The 22,798-nt window shown below is 55.4% G+C and overlaps 6 protein-coding genes across 6 annotated transcripts; all 6 read right to left on the bottom strand.

Moving 5' to 3' along the window:
* Positions 1-599: 599 nt before the first annotated feature.
* PHACADRAFT_198672 (uncharacterized protein) lies at positions 600-1,337 on the bottom strand (the record flags this gene model as incomplete). The annotated part of the gene is made up of 2 exons (XM_007398905.1): positions 600-740; positions 789-1,337. 2 exons carry the CDS (start codon positions 1,335-1,337, stop codon positions 600-602), a joined length of 690 nt encoding a protein of 229 aa, XP_007398967.1.
* A 6,482-nt stretch (positions 1,338-7,819) lies between these two features.
* On the bottom strand, positions 7,820-8,002 carry PHACADRAFT_100538 (uncharacterized protein; the record flags this gene model as incomplete). Its single annotated transcript, XM_007398904.1, has 1 exon — positions 7,820-8,002. A coding segment is annotated over one exon (183 nt), but the record flags the coding sequence as incomplete, so codon positions are not given.
* Positions 8,003-8,207: 205 nt separating this feature from the next.
* PHACADRAFT_261188 (uncharacterized protein) lies at positions 8,208-9,347 on the bottom strand. The gene is made up of 7 exons (XM_007398903.1): positions 9,260-9,347; positions 9,178-9,204; positions 9,018-9,118; positions 8,894-8,957; positions 8,691-8,831; positions 8,566-8,627; positions 8,208-8,514 (listed from the first exon to the last, which is right to left on the bottom strand). The coding sequence occupies exons 1-7, from the start codon at positions 9,330-9,332 to the stop codon at positions 8,464-8,466; spliced, it is 519 nt and encodes a 172-aa protein (XP_007398965.1). The 5' UTR covers positions 9,333-9,347; the 3' UTR covers positions 8,208-8,463.
* A 525-nt stretch (positions 9,348-9,872) lies between these two features.
* Positions 9,873-13,984, bottom strand: PHACADRAFT_100019 (uncharacterized protein; the record flags this gene model as incomplete). Its single annotated transcript, XM_007398902.1, has 13 exons — positions 9,873-9,920; positions 9,968-10,241; positions 10,294-10,328; positions 10,435-10,572; positions 10,624-10,677; positions 10,730-10,803; positions 10,855-11,267; positions 11,325-11,404; positions 11,470-11,910; positions 11,965-12,236; positions 12,289-12,770; positions 12,823-13,850; positions 13,898-13,984. The coding sequence occupies 13 exons, from the start codon at positions 13,982-13,984 to the stop codon at positions 9,873-9,875; spliced, it is 3,426 nt and encodes a 1,141-aa protein (XP_007398964.1).
* Positions 13,985-14,396: 412 nt separating this feature from the next.
* PHACADRAFT_261187 (uncharacterized protein) lies at positions 14,397-16,372 on the bottom strand. The gene is made up of 5 exons (XM_007398901.1): positions 16,035-16,372; positions 15,460-15,939; positions 15,224-15,412; positions 14,912-15,123; positions 14,397-14,853 (listed from the first exon to the last, which is right to left on the bottom strand). Exons 1-5 carry the CDS (start codon positions 16,329-16,331, stop codon positions 14,595-14,597), a joined length of 1,437 nt encoding a protein of 478 aa, XP_007398963.1. The 5' UTR covers positions 16,332-16,372; the 3' UTR covers positions 14,397-14,594.
* Positions 16,373-17,225: 853 nt separating this feature from the next.
* PHACADRAFT_261180 (uncharacterized protein) lies at positions 17,226-21,222 on the bottom strand. Its single transcript, XM_007398900.1, has 20 exons — positions 20,730-21,222; positions 20,660-20,679; positions 20,424-20,605; positions 20,301-20,373; positions 20,142-20,244; positions 19,946-20,090; positions 19,790-19,892; positions 19,546-19,702; positions 19,414-19,488; positions 19,216-19,346; positions 18,795-18,873; positions 18,650-18,678; positions 18,448-18,588; positions 18,191-18,279; positions 18,093-18,134; positions 18,019-18,042; positions 17,924-17,946; positions 17,750-17,814; positions 17,583-17,682; positions 17,226-17,530 (listed from the first exon to the last, which is right to left on the bottom strand). The coding sequence occupies exons 1-20, from the start codon at positions 21,202-21,204 to the stop codon at positions 17,430-17,432; spliced, it is 2,157 nt and encodes a 718-aa protein (XP_007398962.1). The 5' UTR covers positions 21,205-21,222; the 3' UTR covers positions 17,226-17,429.
* Between the last annotated feature and the right edge of the window lie 1,576 nt (positions 21,223-22,798).

The raw sequence follows: 22,798 nt of genomic DNA, 5'->3' as shown, positions 1-22,798 counted from the left end.
CCCGGCGACTCGGCAACCCGGCAGCTGAGCCGATTGTCCGCCGGGTGCCGCAGCCACGGGCGCTTTGACAATGGCCTGGCGGACAATCGGCTCGGCTGCCGGGTTGCCGAGTCGCCGGGCCGCCGGATACCGGGAGGAAAAATATGGCATTTTCTTACTTATTTTTTCAGGCTGTTTTCGCATATTTTTTGTAACAAAAAAGTTCCAAATTTCTCTCGTGAGACAACTTGTGCCACCTTAGTAAAGCTGTTATTGAACCCCTATCTGAGGCCATGCAAGAGTGGAACACTCTGGGCTTTTGCACAGACTGTGGTCATTATAGGCTTTGCATCTGTGATTGCTTGACTGGTTCCAACGAGGTTGAGAAGAAGTAGTTTTGATGCTTGTTCCTGTATTTATTTTTTTATTTTTTAAAAATCCGCGGATTTAGAGTGTGTACAACGGGGCATATGAGCACCTAATAATTACATACCAGGGGAGACAGACATACACAATCGAATAAACAGAGCAGGAAAAGAAGAGAGAGGGGAAAGTGGGAGAGAACGCGAGCCAGCACAAGGTAGACGGTGTGAAGCTGCCCGCCTGGCGCCTCCGGGAAGTCAACGATTTTTTGCCTTAGCCGCTGCGAGCCCGAACTCAGCCTGCAGCACTGTGACACCCGCATTGTCAAATTCGAACGTATCAGTCACGGCGTGAGTCCCCACTAGGGCGTACGACTGAACAAACTCGGTGAGGTCCCCCTTAGGGTGGTCAGCATACTATGCCTCATACGCAGCCTTGCGCCGCACCGTGTGCAGGTCGACCTTGAGGAGCACCAGGGAGTCGTCTTTGCCGTGCGCCCAATCCCCCAAGGCCTGGTCGACCAGCTCCAGCCAGGTGAAGGTGCCCACGATCGGGTTGAGGCGCAGGAATTCTGTGACGTCATCGAGAGCGATCGGCGTCTCTCGCCAGTCCTGCAGGAAGTGCTCCAGCAAACTCATGCCTGGCGGCGTAGGGGGGAGGAGATCCAAGGCTGCATGGACACCGCGCTCGCCCCGATGCATACGCTCGATCTCGGCGTTCGGGGGCTTGTGCTTCTTGATCCACAAGTCGCAGTCAAACCAAATGTGGTCGCGAGTTTCGACATCCACCCCGCACCGCTGGTTCCCCTCGAAGTTGAAATGTTCGTGGAACGCACTGTGCGGAAAGTGCCCGCTCGTGAACCAAATCAGCCGCGCCATGTACGTGGTGCTCCGTCCTGCCGTCCGCAGGAACCAGTTGGCCGAAGTGTGCTTACAGTGCTCAAAGTCAGACACCTGCATCAAGTTGTTGCGCCCACGGTAGGGCAGATGGTGCATATCTGCCCACTACGCCTTATAGGCATCGGCAGTGATGCACTACCGCGCATAGGCGAAGGACACCTCGTCTGACGGCTCAGCCGCCCCAAGACCGGCGCTTTGTCGACCACACCATTCCAATACACCCCCCTGTGACCAGGGCACCATCACACATGGATGTGATGCGCGGGCGACGCAGTCAGCCAGGAATGGACCGACTGGCAGGCCGCAACGGACAGCCCTTGTGCAGGCCCTCGCCCCGCAGCCAGGATGGACAAGAGCGCCGCCCGGTTATCTGCGAATACGTGGATGTCAGTCACGCTACCGGGCAAGTCCCGTATGACCTCGTTCAGGTCCCGCGCTAACGCAGCCATTTCGGCGTCGTAGGGAGTGGCCTTTCTACACCCAAAATGCCCCTGCCGGATGCCACCCGAGTGCTTAACGACCCAGCCCACGCCCGCAGCAACGCCACCTGGTCGTCGAATACATCCTTAACACGGGTGCTGGGGCGACATTCATTGTCAAAGACCGCAAACTCCTCGGTACAAGCCCGGCCCAGCCGATCAACGTGAGACATGGGAGTGACCCCATCCCGCAAGGGCTGGCCACACAGAGGCATCAGGGCCAGAATGTTCTGCGGCCCCTTCCGCCACGATGGGTGGAGGAGCTGCGCCCACATGGGATGGCCATCATGGAGGGTGCGGGCACGCAGGCACGCCTTCTTCACAAGTTTGTCCACATGTTGTCGCACAGGGAACAACCCGGCGGCCATCTCGAGGGCCCCGGCTGAAGTCGTGCGGAAGCCGCCAGTGATCCACCGGGCAGCACGGTTCTGCGCACGTTGCAGCGACTTCTGAATCCAGACTTTGCCCTTCCACTCCGGGTGCCACCATAGCTGGGCGCCGTATGTGAGGATTGGGAGAACATTCGAGATGTACAGGCAACGCTTGTCCACCGGGGTAAGTCCACGATTCGAGTTCCCCAGCATTTGCAATGCGCTGATGGTGCTGGATGCCCTCGTGGTGTAGAACCAAATGTGCTCCCGAAAGGAGAGCTTTGGATCCAGGTAGAAACCAAGGTACCTCATAATACGCTTAGGCTGAACAGCGTGCAGCTGCCCATCAATGTGGAGCCTCAGCTTCGGCCCGAGCAGCTCGCTCTCACTCCAGTCCTGCTCCCGTGCCCTTCGAAAGTGCATAAGCTCTAGCTTGTCAAGCTCGACCCCCAGGCCCAGCCGTCCAAGGTGCATCACAATCAACCCGAAGATGCCTTTGATCAGCCAGTTATTGTAGATCAGGCCGTCGTAGTGGTCATGCTGCGGGGCAAGCTTCCCTGCAATGTGGATCAGGCCGTCGTCCACATAGAACTCCACCGTAGCATTGCCCTCGAGCACAGTGTCAACGGGCATGACCAAGTGCAGCACCGGGGAAACATAGAGGCCTGTCAAGACCGGGGAGAGTGCAGACCCCTGGCCCACACCTATCGAGAAGTCTGTCGGATCGGACTGAGGACCATTGAAGACAAACTCAGTCTGGCGAGCAATAAGATAATCCTCGAAGTACGCGCACAGACTGCCGTGGAAGCCTTGCTTCCACAGGATCACAGCCATCATGCCATGGTGGATGGACAAAAAGAACTGCGAGACATCGAGCAGCAGGGCAGTTGAGTCCACCCCCCGCTTCCAGGCCTGCTGAATGTTGTGAACCAGCTGGATCCCGGCATCCTGCGTACTGTGCTGCATGGCCCCGCCAAACTGGCATAGGTGCATGATGCCAAACTTTTGTGAGTCGAACTGCATTCTGCACGCGATCATCTTCTCAAAGAGCTTTCCCAAGCAGTTGAGCAGCACAATTGGGCGGTACGCCTTGGCCTTGGAGTAGTCAGATTTGTTAGGCTTGGGGAAAACGACTGTGCATAAACGCTTGAATATGGTGGGGTGAATCCTGTACTGGATGCAGGCATTATAGAAAGCCAGGACCCGCACTTCGGTGTCAAGGTGATTATGGTCGTTCTCAGTGCAGGTACACGCGGACTGGTCCTTCACAATGCGCTTCAGCCAGAACCAGCTAACATGATCGGGCCCAGGTGCAGAAAAGTTGCTGGTGTCGCGAATGGCCTCACGTAGCTCGTACGTGGAGAACGGGGGAAAGGTGCGTTCTTCACGCTGCGGCATCTCATCCAGGATTGACAGATCCACCAAGTGGGGGCTCGCAGGCGTGAATTGCTCCTGGAACACCCCAGCAAGTTGCTCTGGCTCTTCGACTGGTACGCCAGCTTGGTCTACAAGCTCTGTGGTTGTGGGCATTCGGCGGAGCTTGGTCCAGCCAACTAAGTCCCAGATCCTCGATGGGTCAGTCTTTGCAATCAGGCCATCAAAGTGGGCCCTCTTTGCACGCCGCACAGCCCCCCGCATGCGCTTATTTGCCTCGTCGATGCGCCTTGTGACAGCAGCAACCTCTCTGGTGAGTTGCAGCACCTCGCGATGCCAATCCATGTCAAAGTTCTGCCCAGCATGCACCACCCGAGCCTGCCACCGCTTGCACTGCACGACAAGCTCCTTGCACATCGTCCACAGTGTTCACACCTCCTTAACGATTGCGCTGCATTCCGCGCTCCACCAGGATTTGGATTGCCGAGTGACATTGGGCATGGTCGCAAACTCAGCCCAGGCATCATCAAGCCGGTGTCCGAGCCAGTTGCCAATAGTCTCGACCTGGTCGCGTGAGTTGTACTCAAGCAGCAGCACATTGACAAGCGAGCGGCACCGCCTCACATACGCTGCCCCTTCAGCTGAGCCGCGTTTGACATTGGCAGTAACAGTCGGCTCGCCTTGCACCGGGAGGGTCCATCGCAGCACTGCGTGATCACTAGCCCCACGGCCCAGATCGTCAACACAGAGCCCATCCACAGTTCCCAGCTGTGGATCGACCCACACCAGGTCCAGGACGCCATTGCTCTCAGACAGCTTCCTGGTGAGCCACGTTGGAGGCCCCTCTGAGTCATTCACAAGGGCGAGACCAAGCTGTTCCTGTGCAAGCTCCTGCAGGCACTCCCGTTGGGCAAGATGGCGTGAGGCGGCACCCGGACGGCGCTGGCCAAAGTCCCACTGCGGGTCGCGCAGATTGAAGTCCCCCGCCATAAAAGCAATGGTAGGCAGCATGTCCGCTCGGTCAAGCAAGTAATCTACTGCAGCAAATGTCCTGCAGTCGTTGTAGACGTTCAGAAATGTCATGTCCTTCCCTTCCACGCGCATAGTGACGCACAGGGCGTCATCGTGGCAAACTGCAGACAGTTTTAGCTGCGGGCTTGCCCTGCGCCACCGCGTGTGAACATATACTAGAACCCTTGTGGTATCAGAGTACCCCAAACATATGAAATCACGGTGGGCAGTGGTATGGAAATAGAACTCGCCGTCTGAATCCGTTGACGACGCAACCAGCTTGATGTGGCCCTTGAAGGGCTCCTGGACAAGCACGATATCAGCGTCGCGGTTACTATTGAGTAAACACCCAAGATTGAGGGCACTCTTCTGAACATTGGCTGATATACATCGCACGGGCTGCCCCAAGCTGCTACCCTGTGCAGGGCCAGTACCAGCCTGTCCCTCATTGCCTACCGCCCCGGCAGGCGGCGCTGCACCAGAGTGGGATGCACATTGACCCGCAGCACGGTGGAGCTCATCAATGTCAAGAGGAGGTGGCAGCTCAGGCGCAAAGCCTGAGTCAGAGTCTACCGGAGCCCCATGCGACGAACCACTGTCGGTCGGCACACGAGACAACACAGGAGAGGGCTGAACAGGTGTATTACTCATTAATTATACAAGAGTTCCAGACTACTTAGGAAGACATATTGTCGTCAGGCTCTGGCACACCAGCCTGGGCCTGTCAATGCTGTTTCTTGGTCTCGACAACCACTTCGCCGTCATACATCTTCTCGCGCTGACGCATGTCCTGCGCAGAGAACGCCGCGGGGTGCTGAGAGAACCATTTCTTCGCGTCCCAATCGCCAGCACGGCGGCTGTAAGGGCACTCCCGAGACGACGGGGCATGGTCGACGCTATCACAGCTGGCACAGTACACGTGAGAGCAAGAGGTGCGCACCACCAGTGTCGAGGCATGCCTGCTGGCAGTCCGGGTGAACACAGAACCTCGTGTGATCAACATCGACATGAGGCAGTGAGCACCTCGAGCAGAAAAGCTTTGCGGCCCTGCAGGACCCCCCGGTGTGCTCTCAGTGCCAGCACCGGTCGCAGAGTGGGACCCGCGGTGTGGTGTCATGGCACTGGATGCTGTGCTCGACGCCGAAGACTCGGAGGCACTTCTTGCACCAGCCCTCGCTGACTGTGCCGTCACGATTGTCGTAGGCAGCAAAGACGAATGTGCCAGAACCGCCCGTCGCGTCCATCCAGAAGGGTCGGGGTGACTGGTTGTGCTGCAGCAGCTGCCCAGCGACCCAGGCATTCTCTTGCGCAATGGCAGAGATTATGTCCTCCGACGCTAGTTCAAGGTCGGTACCTGGACGGTGGGTGCGGAGGGCCTTCACCGCGATGCGTGTAACAGGTGTATAGAAGTCGACAGTGGCCGAGCGCGCTGTCCCCATAGCGTTGGCGAGCCAGTCCGCGCCATCATTCACAGAGTCACGTGTAGCCACCGTCGGGCGTGCCTGGAACCGGATGTCTGCATGGACGCCACCTTCGTGCCAGTGGAGCCCCACGACTTTGTTAGGCTCCTCGCCAATACGCTGGAGCCTTTCACGCACCCATGCGCGGACGTCAGCTTCGTCACACCGGTGAGCCAGGTTTGTAACGGCTGTGAAGAAGACTACGCGCAGGATTTTTGTAGGTTTCCGAGGAGCCGCGACGTGAACAACCGGGGCCTTCGGCTTGGATTTGGGCGGGGCCGGTGCAGCCTTAGCGGGCGCAGACGAGGTAGAAGTCAGGGCCACAGGCAGTGGCGTCGAGTGTGGTGGGACACCTGCAACCGCCGCATAGATGCCCGGAGCAGGCGACCCTTGAGCAGTGCCATCTCGCCGAGGGCGGAACTCGAAGGCCTTGGTAAGAGCCAGGGCTGACTCTAGCGGCATGCGACCATGGCACGCATCCATTAGAGGGCTAATTGCAGTGATCCTGCCCCACTCCCAATCGCGCGGGATGGCATACGGGTTGAGAGCCTGCCGCTTCACTGGAGGCTCTTGGTTGGGGGCCGGTTCAGCCAGGAAGATTGCAGGCCGCTTCTTCCCGCGGCCCTGCAATGGAGCGAGCTGAGCAGGGGCGTGAATCGAGCTATGCAGGCCCATGGGAGGCGATGTTGAACTGTCGGCCGCTCTCTGATACCTATCGCTGAGAGAAGACACCTTCGCGGCCAGGCCACTCAGGCGTTCCATGAGAGCAGGGTCGTCCGAGGGCTTCACGACGTGCGCAGATGCCAGGCGGTCCTCAAGCTTGCGTATGCGCCTCACAGCATCCGCACACTGCCCTTGGAGGACTTGGACAAAGGGGGGGGAGGAGGGCGGCCATCTGGCTGTTGTTGCCCTCAACGAGAGAGGCCCATGCGGCAAAGAGGGAGCCCAGGGCGCGTAAGAAGTCAGAGGTGGCAGACATGGGGTCAGTGGCCGTGGAGGCTACGAAACGCCGCAGCGGATCGCCGACCGCCGCCAGGCCGGTCGAAATATCTTGGAGCTGGCCGAGGAACTCGTCCAGCCTCTGGAAGAGAGCAGCATCGGGCGTGGGATGGAATGACATGTAGGCAGAGTCAAAGTCCAGTAGGAGGTGCTGGTGGTACTGGAGGGGACCCTGGTGTCGCGACGTGGTCAGCTTTATACCATCTGTCACACAGGCGGCCAGAGGTCCACATGCGACAAAGAGAGTTACAAAGGGTGTATTGCACAAAAAGGTACAGCCTAAATGGGGCCCCCAACGAACCTGACAAAGGCCCACACCGAAAGCGTGCCCCTTGCCATGTGTGCGGAGTGGCAGCTCCCGATCCTCAGTGGCCGCGCTGGGCGGCCACACAAATACCCGCCCACTTGACGTCGAGAGGGGGAACCAAGTACCTGTCAACCCACTCGCGCAGAACGACAGGCAGGAATCCGCACGCAGGTGCCCCGTGCGCAATGGCACAGGGCGGGGGTGTCTGGAGGGCACAGCATGGGATGCTGCGTTGGCCCCTCCAGCTCGAGGTGGTCTTGCAGTGTCGGTATCTGCAAGACCCGGGCCGCGTAGCGAGCCGCAAAGTCTTGGGACCTCGGTGGAGGCGATTTTGGGAGAGGGAGATGGGGCGGTGCGCGCAGAGGAGTTGGAGAGCGGCCAGATGGTGCGGGCGTCTAACGGGAGATGGTGGTGGTCCGAGGCCAAGGTGTGTGCGCTTGTTCCTGTATTGCCGCATAGTACTATCTTTTATGATTCCAATTTTTTTCAGCTGCACATTACTGTACTTTTATGACCATACCAGATGTCACACATCACAATGCTTTTCTGTGGACACCGCCAATAATATTCTCTCGATTTATGGCAATTTTGGTGAGTTGCCAGAAAAACTCATTTTGGGCACTTTCACCTGGTATGGTCGTAAAAGTACAGTACTCCTAGAAATGTAAGGAACTATATGAAAGGCTGCAATAGCCTGCTTACAAGAGGTCCCATCCAGTTCAGCTAAGAGATAGGAACCTCTTTGCCTTTGTTGTATAACTTAGTAAAGCCCATCATATTTAGAGGTCATTTTCCTGTTGAGGCTCTTTTCTATTGAAGTGAGTACAAAAGTGGATTTTCCCAGTTCTAGATTTAAATTCTAAATGTCTGTTAGGAAAATCAGCCCGGCGATAGCTGACAACCACAAATTACTACAGAGTGCTGCAGGCCTGAAAAATGTGACTTTTTCTTTGTGACAAATCTTGAGTGTCACAACTGGATGGATCTCTCTGTGACATATGAAAGAGGCAAAATAACAGACAGGATGAGAGCTCTGTGACGTGCAACATCCACTACAGTCATAAAACTACAGTAGGCTCAAGAGTGCTGAAATATAACAAGACCACCAGTTTGAGATTTTGTCCACCTTTATCCATCATGTCATGTGATAGTTGGTAGCATACACTTCACCACAGTACTGCAACTTCTATGTGTTGAAACATGCACATCATCGTGCACATGTCACAGGCCAAGCTGCTCCTTAATGGATTCACGAACAATCCGCTCATATTCCTGTAGAGCGGTAAATATTTGAGTTGTGGATATGCTCAAACCTCCACCTACCACCCGATTCTCTCGATATAGTTTGCAGCAGTCAATATTCGCGCCACTCTCGAGGTTTGGCTCTGTCATCGATGGCTACTTAGTACCAACTTCAAGAACAAAGTATATGTCAAGGGAAGGCGTACCGGCAAGCATTGATATGACACTAAGGATAACCTTCTCAACACTCTGAACAGGGCTCCATCGCTCGCTCGCTTGCTCGTACATAGTTGGATCGTCACCGGGCGTGTGCAAAATCGAGATGCACACTGTTCCATCAGAGTATACTGCACGCACATAGTTGTGTTGCATGAGTACAAGGCGAGAGGCCAGCAGAATCATGACTTACTGTTGGGATGGAAGAGAGGAGGTTCGAACTTCATCTTGAATGGCGAGAGTGGATAATCGACAGGCTGTCGATCGAACGCAAGTCAGTATACACAAGACTCTGACAGAAGAAAGTGAGAACACACAAAAGTAAGCTTTGCCGCAAATACACCTCCCTCAAAGGGTGTGTCTTTCGGACCCATGATGAGGGCCTCCCATGTAAAGAAGTCGTCCTCTGATACCGGCCCTAAACAGCATCTATATCAACATTCTGGCACGCAAGTCAATAGAGAACGAGGGACAGACCTGCCTCAAACATGTTATCTGGAGAGCCTGTGCGAGACGTCATCGTGAGCTGGCGGCGTATACGGCCTAGGCAAACGGTGACCTTGTGAACAGAGCTGCTTGTACTCTGTCATGAGCCGCCGCAACGCGGTGCTGCTACCACCGCGGGATGCCATGGCTGTATTTTCAGGTAGAGGGCTAGGTGAGTGGACGTGGTTATGGTTAAAGTTGAGTGGTTGCTGGCGCGCAGCGCTAGCCGGACCGGACGCCCGATCGGGTTCAATTCAGGGCGGCGGCAGGAGCAAATACATTAACACCATTACAAGATATCTGTACAAGTACTGAGCCACGCCCTCCGACATACACCCCGAAGCATATGTACCTGTCTCCGCGCAGCCGTGGAATACAATCTTCGCCCCGAGAACGCCTATCAACGTTGGACGCGAAGATTTAGCAAAGTGATGAATAGATGCGCGCCGCGCGCAGGATCAGATTGAGTGTAGAGCCAAGGAAGCACTAGGCAGTTCGTGGTGATTGTCGTCTATATTGTGGGACGAAAATGAGATGGACGCCGACGCTGAGCTGGCTGTTCCTATGGAACGGCGAACCGCGCCTGTCAGTTGAATGGGGAGTATATAATGATACAAATGCAAAGGTCGATATCAGACGGCGAATAAGATCAGCTGACGGTTCGTCCAGAACTTTGTGGGGTCGGGTCATGCGTCGTCAAGCACCAGCCGCGGAACGACATTCATAGCCATAAGCTACAGGTACATCAGAGTGGCTCGCATATTTGTAAGGAGCGGCGCACCTCCTGGAACAAAAGCTTTGCGGCATATGGGATGGTGAGCTGGGCCATTTTCTTTGAGCTCTTGCAGTACGTGCACCATCCGTTGTAACCCATGAGCCCGCACTCTTCGCACGCATTGACCTCGAACTTGTCCGACGAAATCATCAAGCGTTCGAGAAGGAGCTGCGTTGCGCCGTAGCCGATCAGACAGTCGCGCTCCATCTCTCCGAGACGCAGACCGCCCTCGCGAGACCGTCCCTCGGTAGGTTGTCGGGTCAGCGTAGCACGTGGACCTCTGTAGGTGAACTTTCAAGGGTTGAAATGCCTCGAATGGAGAACCGTCAAACCTTGCGCGGGCATGCATCTTGTCCACGACCATGTGCTCTGCGAAACGTCAGCAAAAATGGAAGACCTCCCTGAGAATGGCACTCACTTAATCGCTGAGAAGAGATCAGATCAGCATTGCCTTCATCGTGATACGCATGAACTGAGAGACTCACTTGATAATAGATAGGGCCAAAATATACGTAGGCCTCCATGGGCTCACCAGTGATGCCGCTGGTGAGCATGTCCTTCCCTGCATAACTGAAACCATTCTCGACCAGGATTCGGGACATGTCTTCGACCTGGGTGCACTCGTCAGCTTATGCCTCATGCGGATTTGAGAGCGAATGCACCTTGGAGCCTCCAAACGCTGTGCCATACTGGAGCTTGCCCGCGAGAACGCCGGCCTGCACAGATATGAGCGGGAGTGGCATAATGAAAAAAAAGTAAATACATCACCTTGCCTGCGAGTAGCTCAATCATCTTGCCCACCGTCATCCGAGAAGGAAAACCATGCGGGTTCATAATAGTATCTGGCACATAATCACCACCTAGATTCTAGTATCAGGGAAGACTGGACATACCGGGCACGATGCCCTGGTCGTTAAATGGCATGTCTTCTTGATTGACAATCAGCCCGCAAACACCTTTCTGTCCGTGACGCGACGAGAATTTGTCCCCGAGCTCGGGGCGCCGCGTCTGACGGATAAGGACCTTGATCAGCGTCTGGTCATTCTCTGTGTCTGTGACCATGACTTTGTCAATATAGCCTGCGACGGGGGATTTGTACGTCATGGGTGAGTTCTTGTAGGGTACTGTTGCCGCCTGGCCTGTGAAGGTGTTGTCGTTTGCATTCGTCGGTGTTTGCTTGTTAATGTACACATCACCAGGATCAACACGCTCGCCGACGCCTGCGAGTCCATCTGCCTGGATGATGTCGTATTTCTTCTGGATTTGACTGCCCTCATCCACCGGAGCATCCGCCAAGCGATCATATCTGTGAAGACGTGTTATCGAGAGGTTGTCCATCATTTGACGAAGTGGAGAAGCTTACGTTCCGTTGGGGTACTTGCGGATCAGCGTCGCGTTCTTGCGCAAAACCTGTACACGTCCGTATCCTCGGTCCAGACTAGCCTGATGGTTTAAGAGGTGTCCAGTCAATATCAACGAGTATACAATACTATCTTGCGGAGACATACCTTGTTCTGGATGAGCGCATCTTCGATATCATATCCCGAGTAGCTCATCACGGCTACTGTGGCATTCTGGCCAGCGGGCAAGCGATCGTACCCGATAAGTTCGATGGTCTTAGTTTTCACCATCGGCTGTTGCGGGTAAACTGACAGATAGAGCAACGTATCGATACGGCTCTGCTGGTTGTACCCTATCGCGCCGATCGCCTGTTTACCCATGGCACATTGGTAGGTGTTCCGAGGCGACTGGTTATGGTGTGGATACGGAATAAGACCGGCAACGGCGCCAAGAATAGTGAACGGCTCTATCTCCAGATGAGTCGTTGTGGGGACAATGTCGCTCTCGTACAAAGCAATGTACGAATCATTCTCCTCATTGACGTCGAGGTACTCAACGAGACCTTGCTTCAAGAAGTCGTCAAACGTCATCTTGCCCTCCTTTAGCAACTACCATAGCGCTCATTTCAGCGTCATCCGGAGAGGGTCCGAAGAGAGACGCACGAGAATATGCTCCGTCGTAACGCGAGGACGGCCTCTGTCGGCGATGATCATCGGTCGACAGATGCGGCCTCCGTCGCTCGCAATGAGGACCGTACGATGGTGGTGGTTGATGTACACGCTCACGAATTCGCTTAGGCGACCAGCACGACGAAGCTTTCGGAAATTGTGCACAAAACGGCCAGGGTAGCGAGTGAGGCCGATAATGGAACCGTTGACGTTGACGACATACGTGTGTGGACCGTAAATTTCGGTGCCAGTCGCAGTGCTGATGTCTGGTGTCGTCGTCAGAGCTCGTATGGCGCGCACCTGGAGGAACGAACTCACCCTCTACGCCGAGCATATACGCCAATCGGACGATTGGCTCCTCGTCAACGTCCGTGGTGATATGTGTCATCAAGGCGAGGTTTTTAACGAGACCGCATGCCTCGCCTTCAGGTGTATCACTGGGGCAGAGCATTCCCCATTGACTCGGCTGCAGCGCTCGTGGCCCACTCACCTTCCTCGTCTTTTCGAACTGGGAGCTGATGCGCGTCATCATACCAAGTGCGCTGATGAACGAGAGCCGACTGAGGACGTGCGTAACACCCGCTCGCTCCATCTTGAAGCGTTTCAGCGACCAATTGCCTGTGCTGATCGCACGCACAAAGCCAGCCGTGATGTGGTCGCCCATGAACTGCATCGTGTTGAACGCGTCGAACTCCGATGTCCGCGACGGTTTCTTCAAGACCTTGTCGATAGCCGACTTAAGATTAGTGTTAAAAGTCTTGAATAGGTCCTCAAAAAGTAGAGCCAGCAGCTGTCCGGCACTGTGAGTCAATTAGTTAGTCACGCGCAGGGGAGAAATACAAGAGGACATACAGCTCGAGCCGCTTGTTGCCCACATAGTCTCGATCGTCCACCATCTTCTCGTCATCCATTGCCATGAGTACCCTCCGCGTCATCGTAGCTACGAAGATAGCCTTTCCGCGGAAGTCCATGTTAACGACAGGTACGTGCGCAAGAACGATAGTAGCAAGGACCTCAAGAGCCTCTTCCCAAGCTGGCCGTCGCGGTCCGATGACTTTGCGGTTCACCTTGACGCGGCTACCGATGTATTCAAGAGCCTGGTGCTTCGTGAACACGCCTGACTTGGCGGCCTCCTCCAGGTTAGGACTAAAGGCACTCTTGTAGGCTTCGTTGTTCCCCGCAGTAAGGAGCAATATTTCCTTGTCGGATTGGAAGCCGAGAGCCTTCAAAGCGATCACAATGGGCACATCCTCATGTATCGAGTTATGGCGGAGGTAGATCTTGCCCTTCTTAGTCGCAACGTACGTCTTGGACTTGAGACCTCCGTGTGTCGAAGATGTGCAGGACGCTTGCACGACGCCCTTGACAGGGTCGACTTCGACAATGATACGATTCTTGCTCAACTGCTCCTGGACCAGGATGACCTTCTCCGTGCCCTTCACCACGAAGTACCCTCCAGGGTCGAGAGGGCATTCACTCATGCGCGCAAGCTGGATCTCCGTCCGCCCGCTGAGCACACACTTGTTACTCCGGAGCATAATGGGTAGACGACCAATGTTCACGTTAGGCCTGCGCACAACGTTCTTGCCACGGGTGTACTGGATAGTAGCGAGGATAGGAGCGGAGTATGTGGTGTCCCGCAAACGACACTCGTGAGGGGTAACACTTTTGTCAACAGCGTCGGGGTCGGTACGGTCGGGGAAGCCTACGTGGATGTCGGTGTACTTCAGCCAGAAGCGAGGATCGACGTCGGAGGTCACCTTGCTGTTTGCGCGAAGTATGCTTTTGATATCCACGTCGACGAAATAGTTGAACGAGTCAATGTGCTGCTTCACCAATCCTTTGACTTTGAGGAAGGCAGGCAGCAGCAGCCATTTATCCTAAAGCGTTTCGAATCATGACTTTGCAAGCTATGCAGAGAACTCACCTCGACCGCCTTGATAGGATCCGTTAGGCCCAGCCCTCTCCATTTTGGAACATGTAACTCCCAGCCCGCCTCGTCCTCAGGGTCCATAGATGAAAGGTCAAAGACTAGTCAAGCGGCGCCGCGGTAAATCTGACTGCACATACAAGCGCCCATAATTCACGAGCGCTCCATAAACCACGTGGGCTTGCGCCGAACGACGGCCCGATCCCGACGGCGGTGTTGTGGTGTGAGGGGACAGGCAGCTGCGCAATTAGTGTTTTTTCTGCAGCTGTATTCGTGGCGGCAGTCTTGGCTAGTGTCTTCGTGGCTGGTACTCGCATGCTTGCAACTCGGGGTTGCTGCATTCTTGTGATAGAGCACAGGAGCGGAGGGGAAAGTTACACAAAATGCTTATACTTCGAGAGCTTCCCGCTCGCAAGGACACATGGTTCCGCAAAGCCAACAGGTGAGCCGCGGCACTAGCGTGTGCAAATCTAGCAAGCTTACTTCCGGCGCATGTGGTTGAAGATACGAGCTATATAGCCATTACAACAAAGTGTATGGGTCACTATGAAGAACATTAAAGTAGTACAAATAATACGCGATAAAAATCGATGCAGCCCGTGCAAGATCAACCGTTCAGGTCTATTAGCTTTTGGATATTTGTTCCCTTTCTGTCTCCCTCCGCGTGCTTTCCACGGTGCATCGTCATCGTCGTTCACTTCCGCCTCTTGAACGCTCTCCCGTCGATCTCTTTGTCGAACAGATGCCGCTCGACGTATTCATTCCGCCACACGCCTTCCGAGTCTACCTCCTGAAGCACGCGCACAAAGTCGTCGAACCGGGGATACAGGGCACGGAGCTCTGAAGCACGAAGGGGGTGTGACTTTGCCCAATGTGGACGACCGCTGTGGCGAATGAGGATAGCTTCGAAGCGCGCAAAGAGGGCGCGGTAAGGAACGTTGAGGCCGTATGGTCTGCAAGGGAAGGGTTAGCCAAGACTAAGACAACAGCCAGGATAAGAAATGCACATACTTGTACTGTATAATCCCAATCCAAGTTGTGCGCTGACCATGGCTCGGGCTCAGCCAGATGTCATCCGCGTCGGAGAAACGTATCTCCAAGGGGAAATGCGGGCGCAAGCCATGTGGGTCGTGATCTTCTTGTTTAAGCCAGTCGTGCAGCTCGCGAAGACACGCCTGCGTATTCTCATATGGAATCGCCCATTCGGTCGTGAACTGGGGGTACTAAGAAAGGAACGACGTCAGCCTTCGCGGTGCGTGGGAGTGGGAAGCAGAGGAAGCAGGGGTGGGAACACAGAGTTAAGCACATGCGTGCGAGACACACCTTACAGTCGAGATTGAACACTTTCCAGCTGTCATCGACCGTGACCGTGGTCTCGCGATCAAGCCACGCGCTAAGGCAGCAAATCCAGGGATTCACGAACGGAAGATAGATACCAATAAAGAACAGGAACTGGATGAGGTGGTACCCGACAAGCGAATGCCACAAGAAGCTGCCCCCGGGATTCCGCGGCTGCGACGCGTCAGACCGGCTCTTACCTAGAGGGAAAGCACACGCACCTCATCGGTCCTATTTGCAGAGCTGACGCGCACGATATCCGCCTGCGGGAACCACCATAGCCGGACGTGCTCTGCGCTGTTCGCAATCATGTTGATGTTCTGGACGACGTTACCGAACGGGACGCTCTCCTGGGTCTCTTTGAGGCGGAACGCGGGCCCGACTTCGAGCGTGACATCGAGCATAAGCCCCGTTGCCCCGAGCCCGCAGAGCGACGCGGTGAAGAGCTCGGGGCGCTCTGCGCGGGAGCAGCGGACGATGCTGCCGTCGGCGAGGAGGAGGGTGAGGGCGAGGACGTGTGTCGAGATGACCTTGAAGTGGATGCCGGTGCCGTGGGTCGCGGTGGTGACGACGCCGGCGAGGGTCTGGTCGGAGATGCTGCCGAGGTTGATCATGGCGAGGCCATGCTTTGCGAGCTCGGCATGCAGCGCACTGAGGGTCACACCGGCCTGCGCGACGACATACTGTTTCTCCGTGTTGATCTGCGGGGTGTGGAGGGAGAGGGTGTCAGTGCCTGAGATCCCAGGGGCTGCGATCACACTGGGCGGAGATTGCCAGCGCGCGCTTAAAAACACACCTCGGTGATGCGGGCGAGCCGTTCCGTTCTTAGCATGAAGCCCGACGTGCATGCGAGATCGCTCGGACTATGCCCTACGCCTGCTGCGCGGAGGGTGTGGCCCTCGCGCCGTGCGAGCTCGAGCGCCGCCGCACACTGCTCCGGGGTCTCTGGCTCGAAGACGGCGAGCGGAGTGCACTCGTAGCTGAGGCCCCAGTTGATGAATTTGGCTTTCGGCGAAGAGGCGGGTAGCGTGATGGGTTCGAGAAGGCGGTAGAGCTCAGGCGTGGTCAGGGTCTTCAGGGTAGGTGCCGCCATGGCTCTCGCGACGAGGAGGCGGAAGAGGTGGTGGTGGTGAGGGCAGGTTGCGCACCGCGCGCCCCTCTTGGTGCATCGTTTTATAGCGTTTTTGCGGGTGTCTGATGCAGCGCGAGAGCCCCGGTTGCAGCAGCCGCGGCGCGATGCGAAAATTCGATCGATTGCTCAGCCAGCGACACTGCCTGGCAAGCCTCTGCTCGGGAACACCCGACTGGACGGAAGCATCGCAGGGAGACCGCAAGGCGATCTCCGCCACAGCGCTCTAAACCACACCAGTCGGCCGCCACACATGGCCTCCCCCGGCGTACACAGAGTCCGAGGCTACGAAATTCCATCTATTATCCTGAACGCTCGGAAACGTGCGAACGCCCGACGTATCCCTTTCTCGGGCTTGCCGCGCCAGTGTTTCTCTTGATGGTTTATCCCTTCTGACTCGACTCCCAGCAGCAGAAGATGATTCATAGGTAACCATAGCACCATAAAGCATCATCCGGCCACCCATGTGGTGCACCAGCACGCAAGACACCGCTCGCCGTCCGACGTCTATCGATAACCAATCTGGCGCGGCGTCCCCGGCGCGCCCAGGCGCGCAATTCCGACGACTGCGTCGTTCCGAGAATGCTGTACAACGCTAAGAGGTCTCCTAGGAAGTCGTGCTAACTAAGCGGCCGTGGCGTGCGCTGACATCCATCGCTCCGTGCCGAGCTGAGCCAACGGCGCCGGCCCTCGCCTCCGTTTGTGCTATTCAATGGAACCAGTGGAGGCTGTCAATCTAGAGTGCTGCGACCTGCGGCCGTCACACAGACGGCATTCACAACCTTGCAAATTGCACTTGCCGTGCCGGGTGCAGTGACCCTCTGTCCCATGCAACCGACGGCCGCTCGCCGGAATGCCCGGAATGTGGTGGTATATCGTACGATCGCACACAAGCCGATGAGAGATGAGATGGAGCGGACATGTTGAGAAGATCATTGTCGGAAAGACGGCTGTCGAGAACGTGGAGAACAAGAAAGACTGCATAGCGGCAACCAAAAAGAGGCTTCTTTCCCACCTAAAAGCAGAATGAAAGAGAACGGCTACGGTCCGTACCAGGCACGCTCAAGCCCGGAAATCGAATACGACGTGACCCCAATCTTGGCCATTCTGGATAAGTATCCCGCGCACCTCGGCGCTGTCCAGCTCTAGGCCGAGCTCGAACTCTACTGCATGTCAGAGCTTGAGCGTAATGAAAAGAGAGAGCCTCGGGCGTACCGGTATAAAATCCGTTAGCGTGCGGCTGCTGGGCGTTCTGCTGAAAGCTCGGCAGCACGCTTAGGTCGACGGTCCAGTCACACAGCTTCTCCGTCTCGCCCTAGATGATGTAACAAGGAAAGAACCACTTAGTACTCCGAGCTCATCGTGCCGCCCGAGGCACGCACCTCATCCGTATAGCGCATGATCTTATCGCTATCCGCGGTGTACAGCGTGGCAACGAACATGCGGTCTGTCGAAGACGCGGCACATTACCAGCCAGGGCACAAAGAGTCATGTTAGATCTCGATCGGAATTACGGCTTCGTGGCACAACTGCGATCGAAAGCACACAGCACTCACCTGGTACATTCTGCGAAAATTTGCTGTGACAGCGGAGATACGTCAGCGAGCGTTCAAGACGCCTCTGCGGCTATGCTCGGTACGGAAGAACCTACCAAAATTTGTGCTTCACGCGCTGCCTGACCGGGCATCAAAACCGCAGCCCATTAGACGGGACAAGAGCGCTTACCCTTTCCTGAGAATTGCACCCTTTGCAACGAGGAATTGCAGCCTGTGATACAGAGTGACATGTAGCGAGCTAAGGATAAGACTAGGCTGTTCTCGTACCGATTTTCACAGATGGACACCCCGGCGTCATTCGTGCGGATATATGCAGGCCTTTTTAGGTGGTCTTCTGGTTCGGCCGGCAGCTTCACCTGCGGTAACGGCGACGGCGCGTCAGCTTACGAGACAAGCGGCAGAGAATCAGGCGCTAGGAAAGCCAGAGAATGGGGTAAGTAGCAGGAGCGAGCGGCACAAACCATAGGGAGACGGTGACAGAAGGATAACGGAGATATACCATGCAGCCCCGGGTACGTACGTACCTTCATCATGTAGGAATGTGGCGCAATCACGCTGGAAACAAGCGGACGACGTGCTAACCCATATTGTGCGGCGCCGCGCAACGTCGCTGTGTCACAGTCTGAGGGCCGCTCGATCACACTAATCGGCGCTGCGAACCGTTCCTGCCAACCAGTCCAACAGTCACAACCGGTGACAATTGGGAACGTCTAGTATGACACGTACCTTGACCTTTGCGAACAGGTATTGGCTGCCTGATCACGAGAGAAGATTAGGTCCGGAGGTTACGGCAGTAGAAAACGAGGCAAAAGGGATCAGAGAAACCTTGAACAAGGGGGCGTACCAGACGGATGAAAGAGACACGACATACCACTAAATCCACCAACGAGAAGTAATGCGTGAAGCGGCTGGTCGACCTTCTTTGTTTGCTCCTCAATCAAGCCCAGGACCTAGGACACACCCAAGTCGACATTCCGATCATAAAATCGAGATTCGTCCGTTAAGATCCAATAGCCCAGATACGGTAGCATTGGGATGAGATTGGCCCGCCGAGATGCAGGGTGGTCCAACACAGGAATAGCACAGGTGCAATTCATTCCGCGTCAGCGTACGTCCGGGGATAGAATGTATTGGGTGTGTGAGATCATGATAGGATGGAGAGCATCATGATCATATGGTGACAAAAGCACCAGAGCGGTCGCGATTGCGTAAGTCGGATTGAATTCATAGTAGAGTGGAATAGTAAGACCATGAGCGCACATTATAAGGCGAAACAGTGGGTAAGTACGCACCTGATGCACGACGGGGTCGAAGACTTCCCGCCGGAGCAGAACGCCTGGAATAACAAGGTCACCATGTATCAGGCCCACGGATGGGTCATGTGGATCCTCGGGATTGAAGCACGTGAAGTAGAACATCTTGTCTGTCCGCAGAATAACCCGAAAAGAGAATAGTCATTACCAGCCCTGAGGCAGCTAATGTATATTTACCATCATCTGCTTCCCCGTTGTACGCCATCTTTGTCGTCTCCGAGAAGGTATGCATGAAATATGCAAGAGACGCCGCTATGGAAGCCTTGAAGCTTGAATCAAACTACCGTCGAAAACTACTAGGAAACGCACCATTCAAATGGGCGGGATGATCCGCCAAGAGCGTCCGCACAAGCTCGCGGAATCGGAAGTCGAGGAACAGCGAACCGCAGTTAGCACCTGAGCGCGCGCACATTTCCGCGATCTCCAGGCTTGAAAGTAAACCAATGACCTTATAGATGGCAAGATCCTACGGCATGCAAAATCATAACCGCGATGTCAGTGGCACAAATCCGTGTCTGTTTAGTGGGCCATAAGAGGCTAGGACGATACGTACGACGGTACCGCCACCGGCGTCACAGATCATGAAATTCTGGCTTGGCCGCAGCTTATGCAAGTCCGTAAGGCTAGCGCAGTGCACCGCGGCAGCCTCGGGCTCGCTGGTTGCCGTCAGCGCACGGCTATATCAAATGGGCTGAGACTAAAAACTCACGTAATAATCCTAAGGCGGTCTCGCCAGGTTGTGTCGCCGGCACGAGAAGAGTACACGAGCCCTGCAGCGATAGCCGCGTCGCGCATTATCTGACAGCCACGCGCATCCCATGCCGCTGGAACCGTAAGCCAAACGTCCGCCGAGTCTGAACACAAGTCAGCAGTATCCCAAAGATAATGGGTTAGCAGCGGCTTACCGAGGTCTGCGACAGCACCGATCTCGCGCGTGATCTGCTGTTTGGCATATTCCCAAAGGCAACGGAGGAAATCAACAATGAGGTCCAAAGCTTGTTTCCCAAGCTGTTACGTTGAGGCATGAGTGCATCCGGACGACGGAATGAAGGTATAAGTCTTACAGGAAGGGATGGAAGCCGCGGGTCCACAGCATGCTCATCACGCAACGCGTGCGGTTCCAGGAACAGCTTGAACCTAATAAGATTGAAATCCATGTGGGCATTCAGATACGGGAATGAACTTACCATTCACACTTTGTTGCACCAGGCTGAGGACTAGCTGTCTTGGCTTGAAGTCCCCACGCGGCGACTTGTCCACGCTCGTCATACAAGAGGCATGTGGGTATCTTTCTGAATGTCTCAAAGGAGCCTGGCCAGTTCAGAATCTGCTGGATCTTGCCGTTTGCGATACGTGATGACCCATATGCCTATGATCATGGGCGTCAGCCACAGTTGACACAGACGACTTGCATAGTACCCACCACGCCCGAGAATGTCGTACCTGCACAACAGCTTCAGCAACTTCCTAGGACAGTAAGTAAGAACACGCACCGAAGTCGATAGCAATGGATAGTTTGCCTTCATCGGCTGGCGGAGGCGAGAAGGCTTGCTGTGCCGGAGAGGAAGCCGTCCTTCTCCCACTGACTGTCATTCCGTTACCCACCGCGTAGACTGCAGCTGGATGGGCGAGCGAAGGTATCTGGATATGAGAGAAGGCACCCTGAGGGGGTGGCGATGGCGTAGTCGGAGCAAAGCTCGATTGAAACGTCGAATCGTTGAGGCTAATTGAGCCGTGCGGACCAAACTGGTTTGGCTGTCCAAATATCTGCTGCACCGCGGCAGGTTGGTCATAGTGCAGCACGGGCTGGGGCGTCGCAAGAGTGGGTAGATTTAGAGCCTTCTCCTGCCATTGAAGGGCGCTCTGCGGACTGGGCTGCTGGCTAACGGGGCTGCCTGTCGTGAACGGATTGACTCTGTTACCCTCCTCAGGCATCGACTTCTCGACAGGTTCTCCACAACAGCCCATGATGGAGTTGGCAGACTAGGAGGACGTGGTGGTGTAAGGGCAAGCTGCGAAGAACCCGCCTAGGTCTGTCGGTGTGGCCAGGGGCGGCGGGTTGTCAATGTCTTCGTGATCAAGGTCCCTCGCCTGGCGGCATCGTGAACACCGCCAAAGGCGTCTACAGCGGCAGTGCCTTGCACGCTGATTCTCGCATCATGCACTTTACCCATTCAGGCTTGATCCATCACCGGAGGCCAATATTCGACTCGCGTCTAATTGGCAGGGGTGGCCCAGCATATTTCAGGCTGTGGGCATCGAAGTGATCGACAAACTTGCAAAGAGAATGCGTTCAACACTTGCCTGAGCAGGAAGAGGATGAGTACACGGGACGGAGACAATATTGGGGAGGCAGGCAGGGTCGGAGGATACCTAAGCCGGTTGGTCCTTACGCTGTCGAGCAGCAGCACAGGCGGAACTGGGGGATCACACGCACATTTCGCGCACACGCCTTGCAGCGGTCGACATCGATCATCGGCCATGGACAAGACGTCGACGTGATGCGAGACTGCTATGCTTATGTAATCGGATGGCATAAGCGCCAAATCTGCGGCATAAAATGGGCTGGGCTTGAAATAATACTGCATGGTGACAGCCCACAGGCACCTGTGTGTGCTTATTCCAGTCATACAATGCGACCGCTATTTCGATTTTACACACGGGCCTAACGTTACCACAGCCAGGGCCCGAATTTCAGCCGGTTTTGTATAAGCCGCGTGCCAAAGGTCAACATTCATCAGTCAGGCGCAGCGATAATGCCTCTTCCAGACTTCACAGCGGTCAAGAAAATGTTAGACCGCTTCAACAGGAATTTCTCGTCTGCGGTTCACACTCGGAGCCTCCACCTGCTGCGCCGCCGCCGCCGCAATAGATTTCAGAGATTGGGTGCCTTGGATGCCGTCTGGGAGACCCAATATTTGAACCTGTCGTGGTTGTTATCAAAGAGCAGATGTTCGCTATGCCCATGTGTTACAAATAATAATGATCTCACTGTATGAATCTGGAAGTGCAAGCTAAGGGCGTCGGCGAGTGGAAGCGGGCGATGCCCTACTGGCTCAATTAGGTAAATATCGCTCGTGCACGAAGGCAGTTAATTTAACCCCATGTCAGCTCCAAATAACAGAGAATCCCTGCCGAAGCAATCTAAGTTTTTTCAGTACTACTTCAAAAGGCTGTCCTGCCGGCCCCCGTCAGTCTTCCCTGACCCATGTTCATCTCGTTGGTCATCGCACACGGCCTTCGTTTGCTGCGATGATATCGAGCCAGAACGACAGTATCTCGGTGGCTGTGGGCATTTTCATACCCGGATCTGATATCGGAGGATATCAAAGAAGATATGCCGCTTTCCAGCGTGGCAGCCTGGACCGCAAGTCGTAAATTGACGAACCGCGAACGTCGGGGCCGTCTGGCGCTACATATGTATGTCGACCTAAGCTTCAGAATTCTACCACGCGTCAGGCGAGATCCAACCCTCGCCGAAGTAGAACCCTGCAATTTCACTTGGCTACACAGCCTGCCACAGCTTGACGGATGTGTCGCGCACTCACATCCTCACTCGCAC

Source organism: Phanerochaete carnosa (genome assembly GCF_000300595.1).
Source record: "Phanerochaete carnosa HHB-10118-sp unplaced genomic scaffold PHACAscaffold_8, whole genome shotgun sequence".
Taxonomy (NCBI): domain Eukaryota; kingdom Fungi; phylum Basidiomycota; class Agaricomycetes; order Polyporales; family Phanerochaetaceae; genus Phanerochaete; species Phanerochaete carnosa.
Note: the sequence above shows the minus strand (reverse complement) of the source record. Positions and strands in the feature narration are given on the sequence as shown.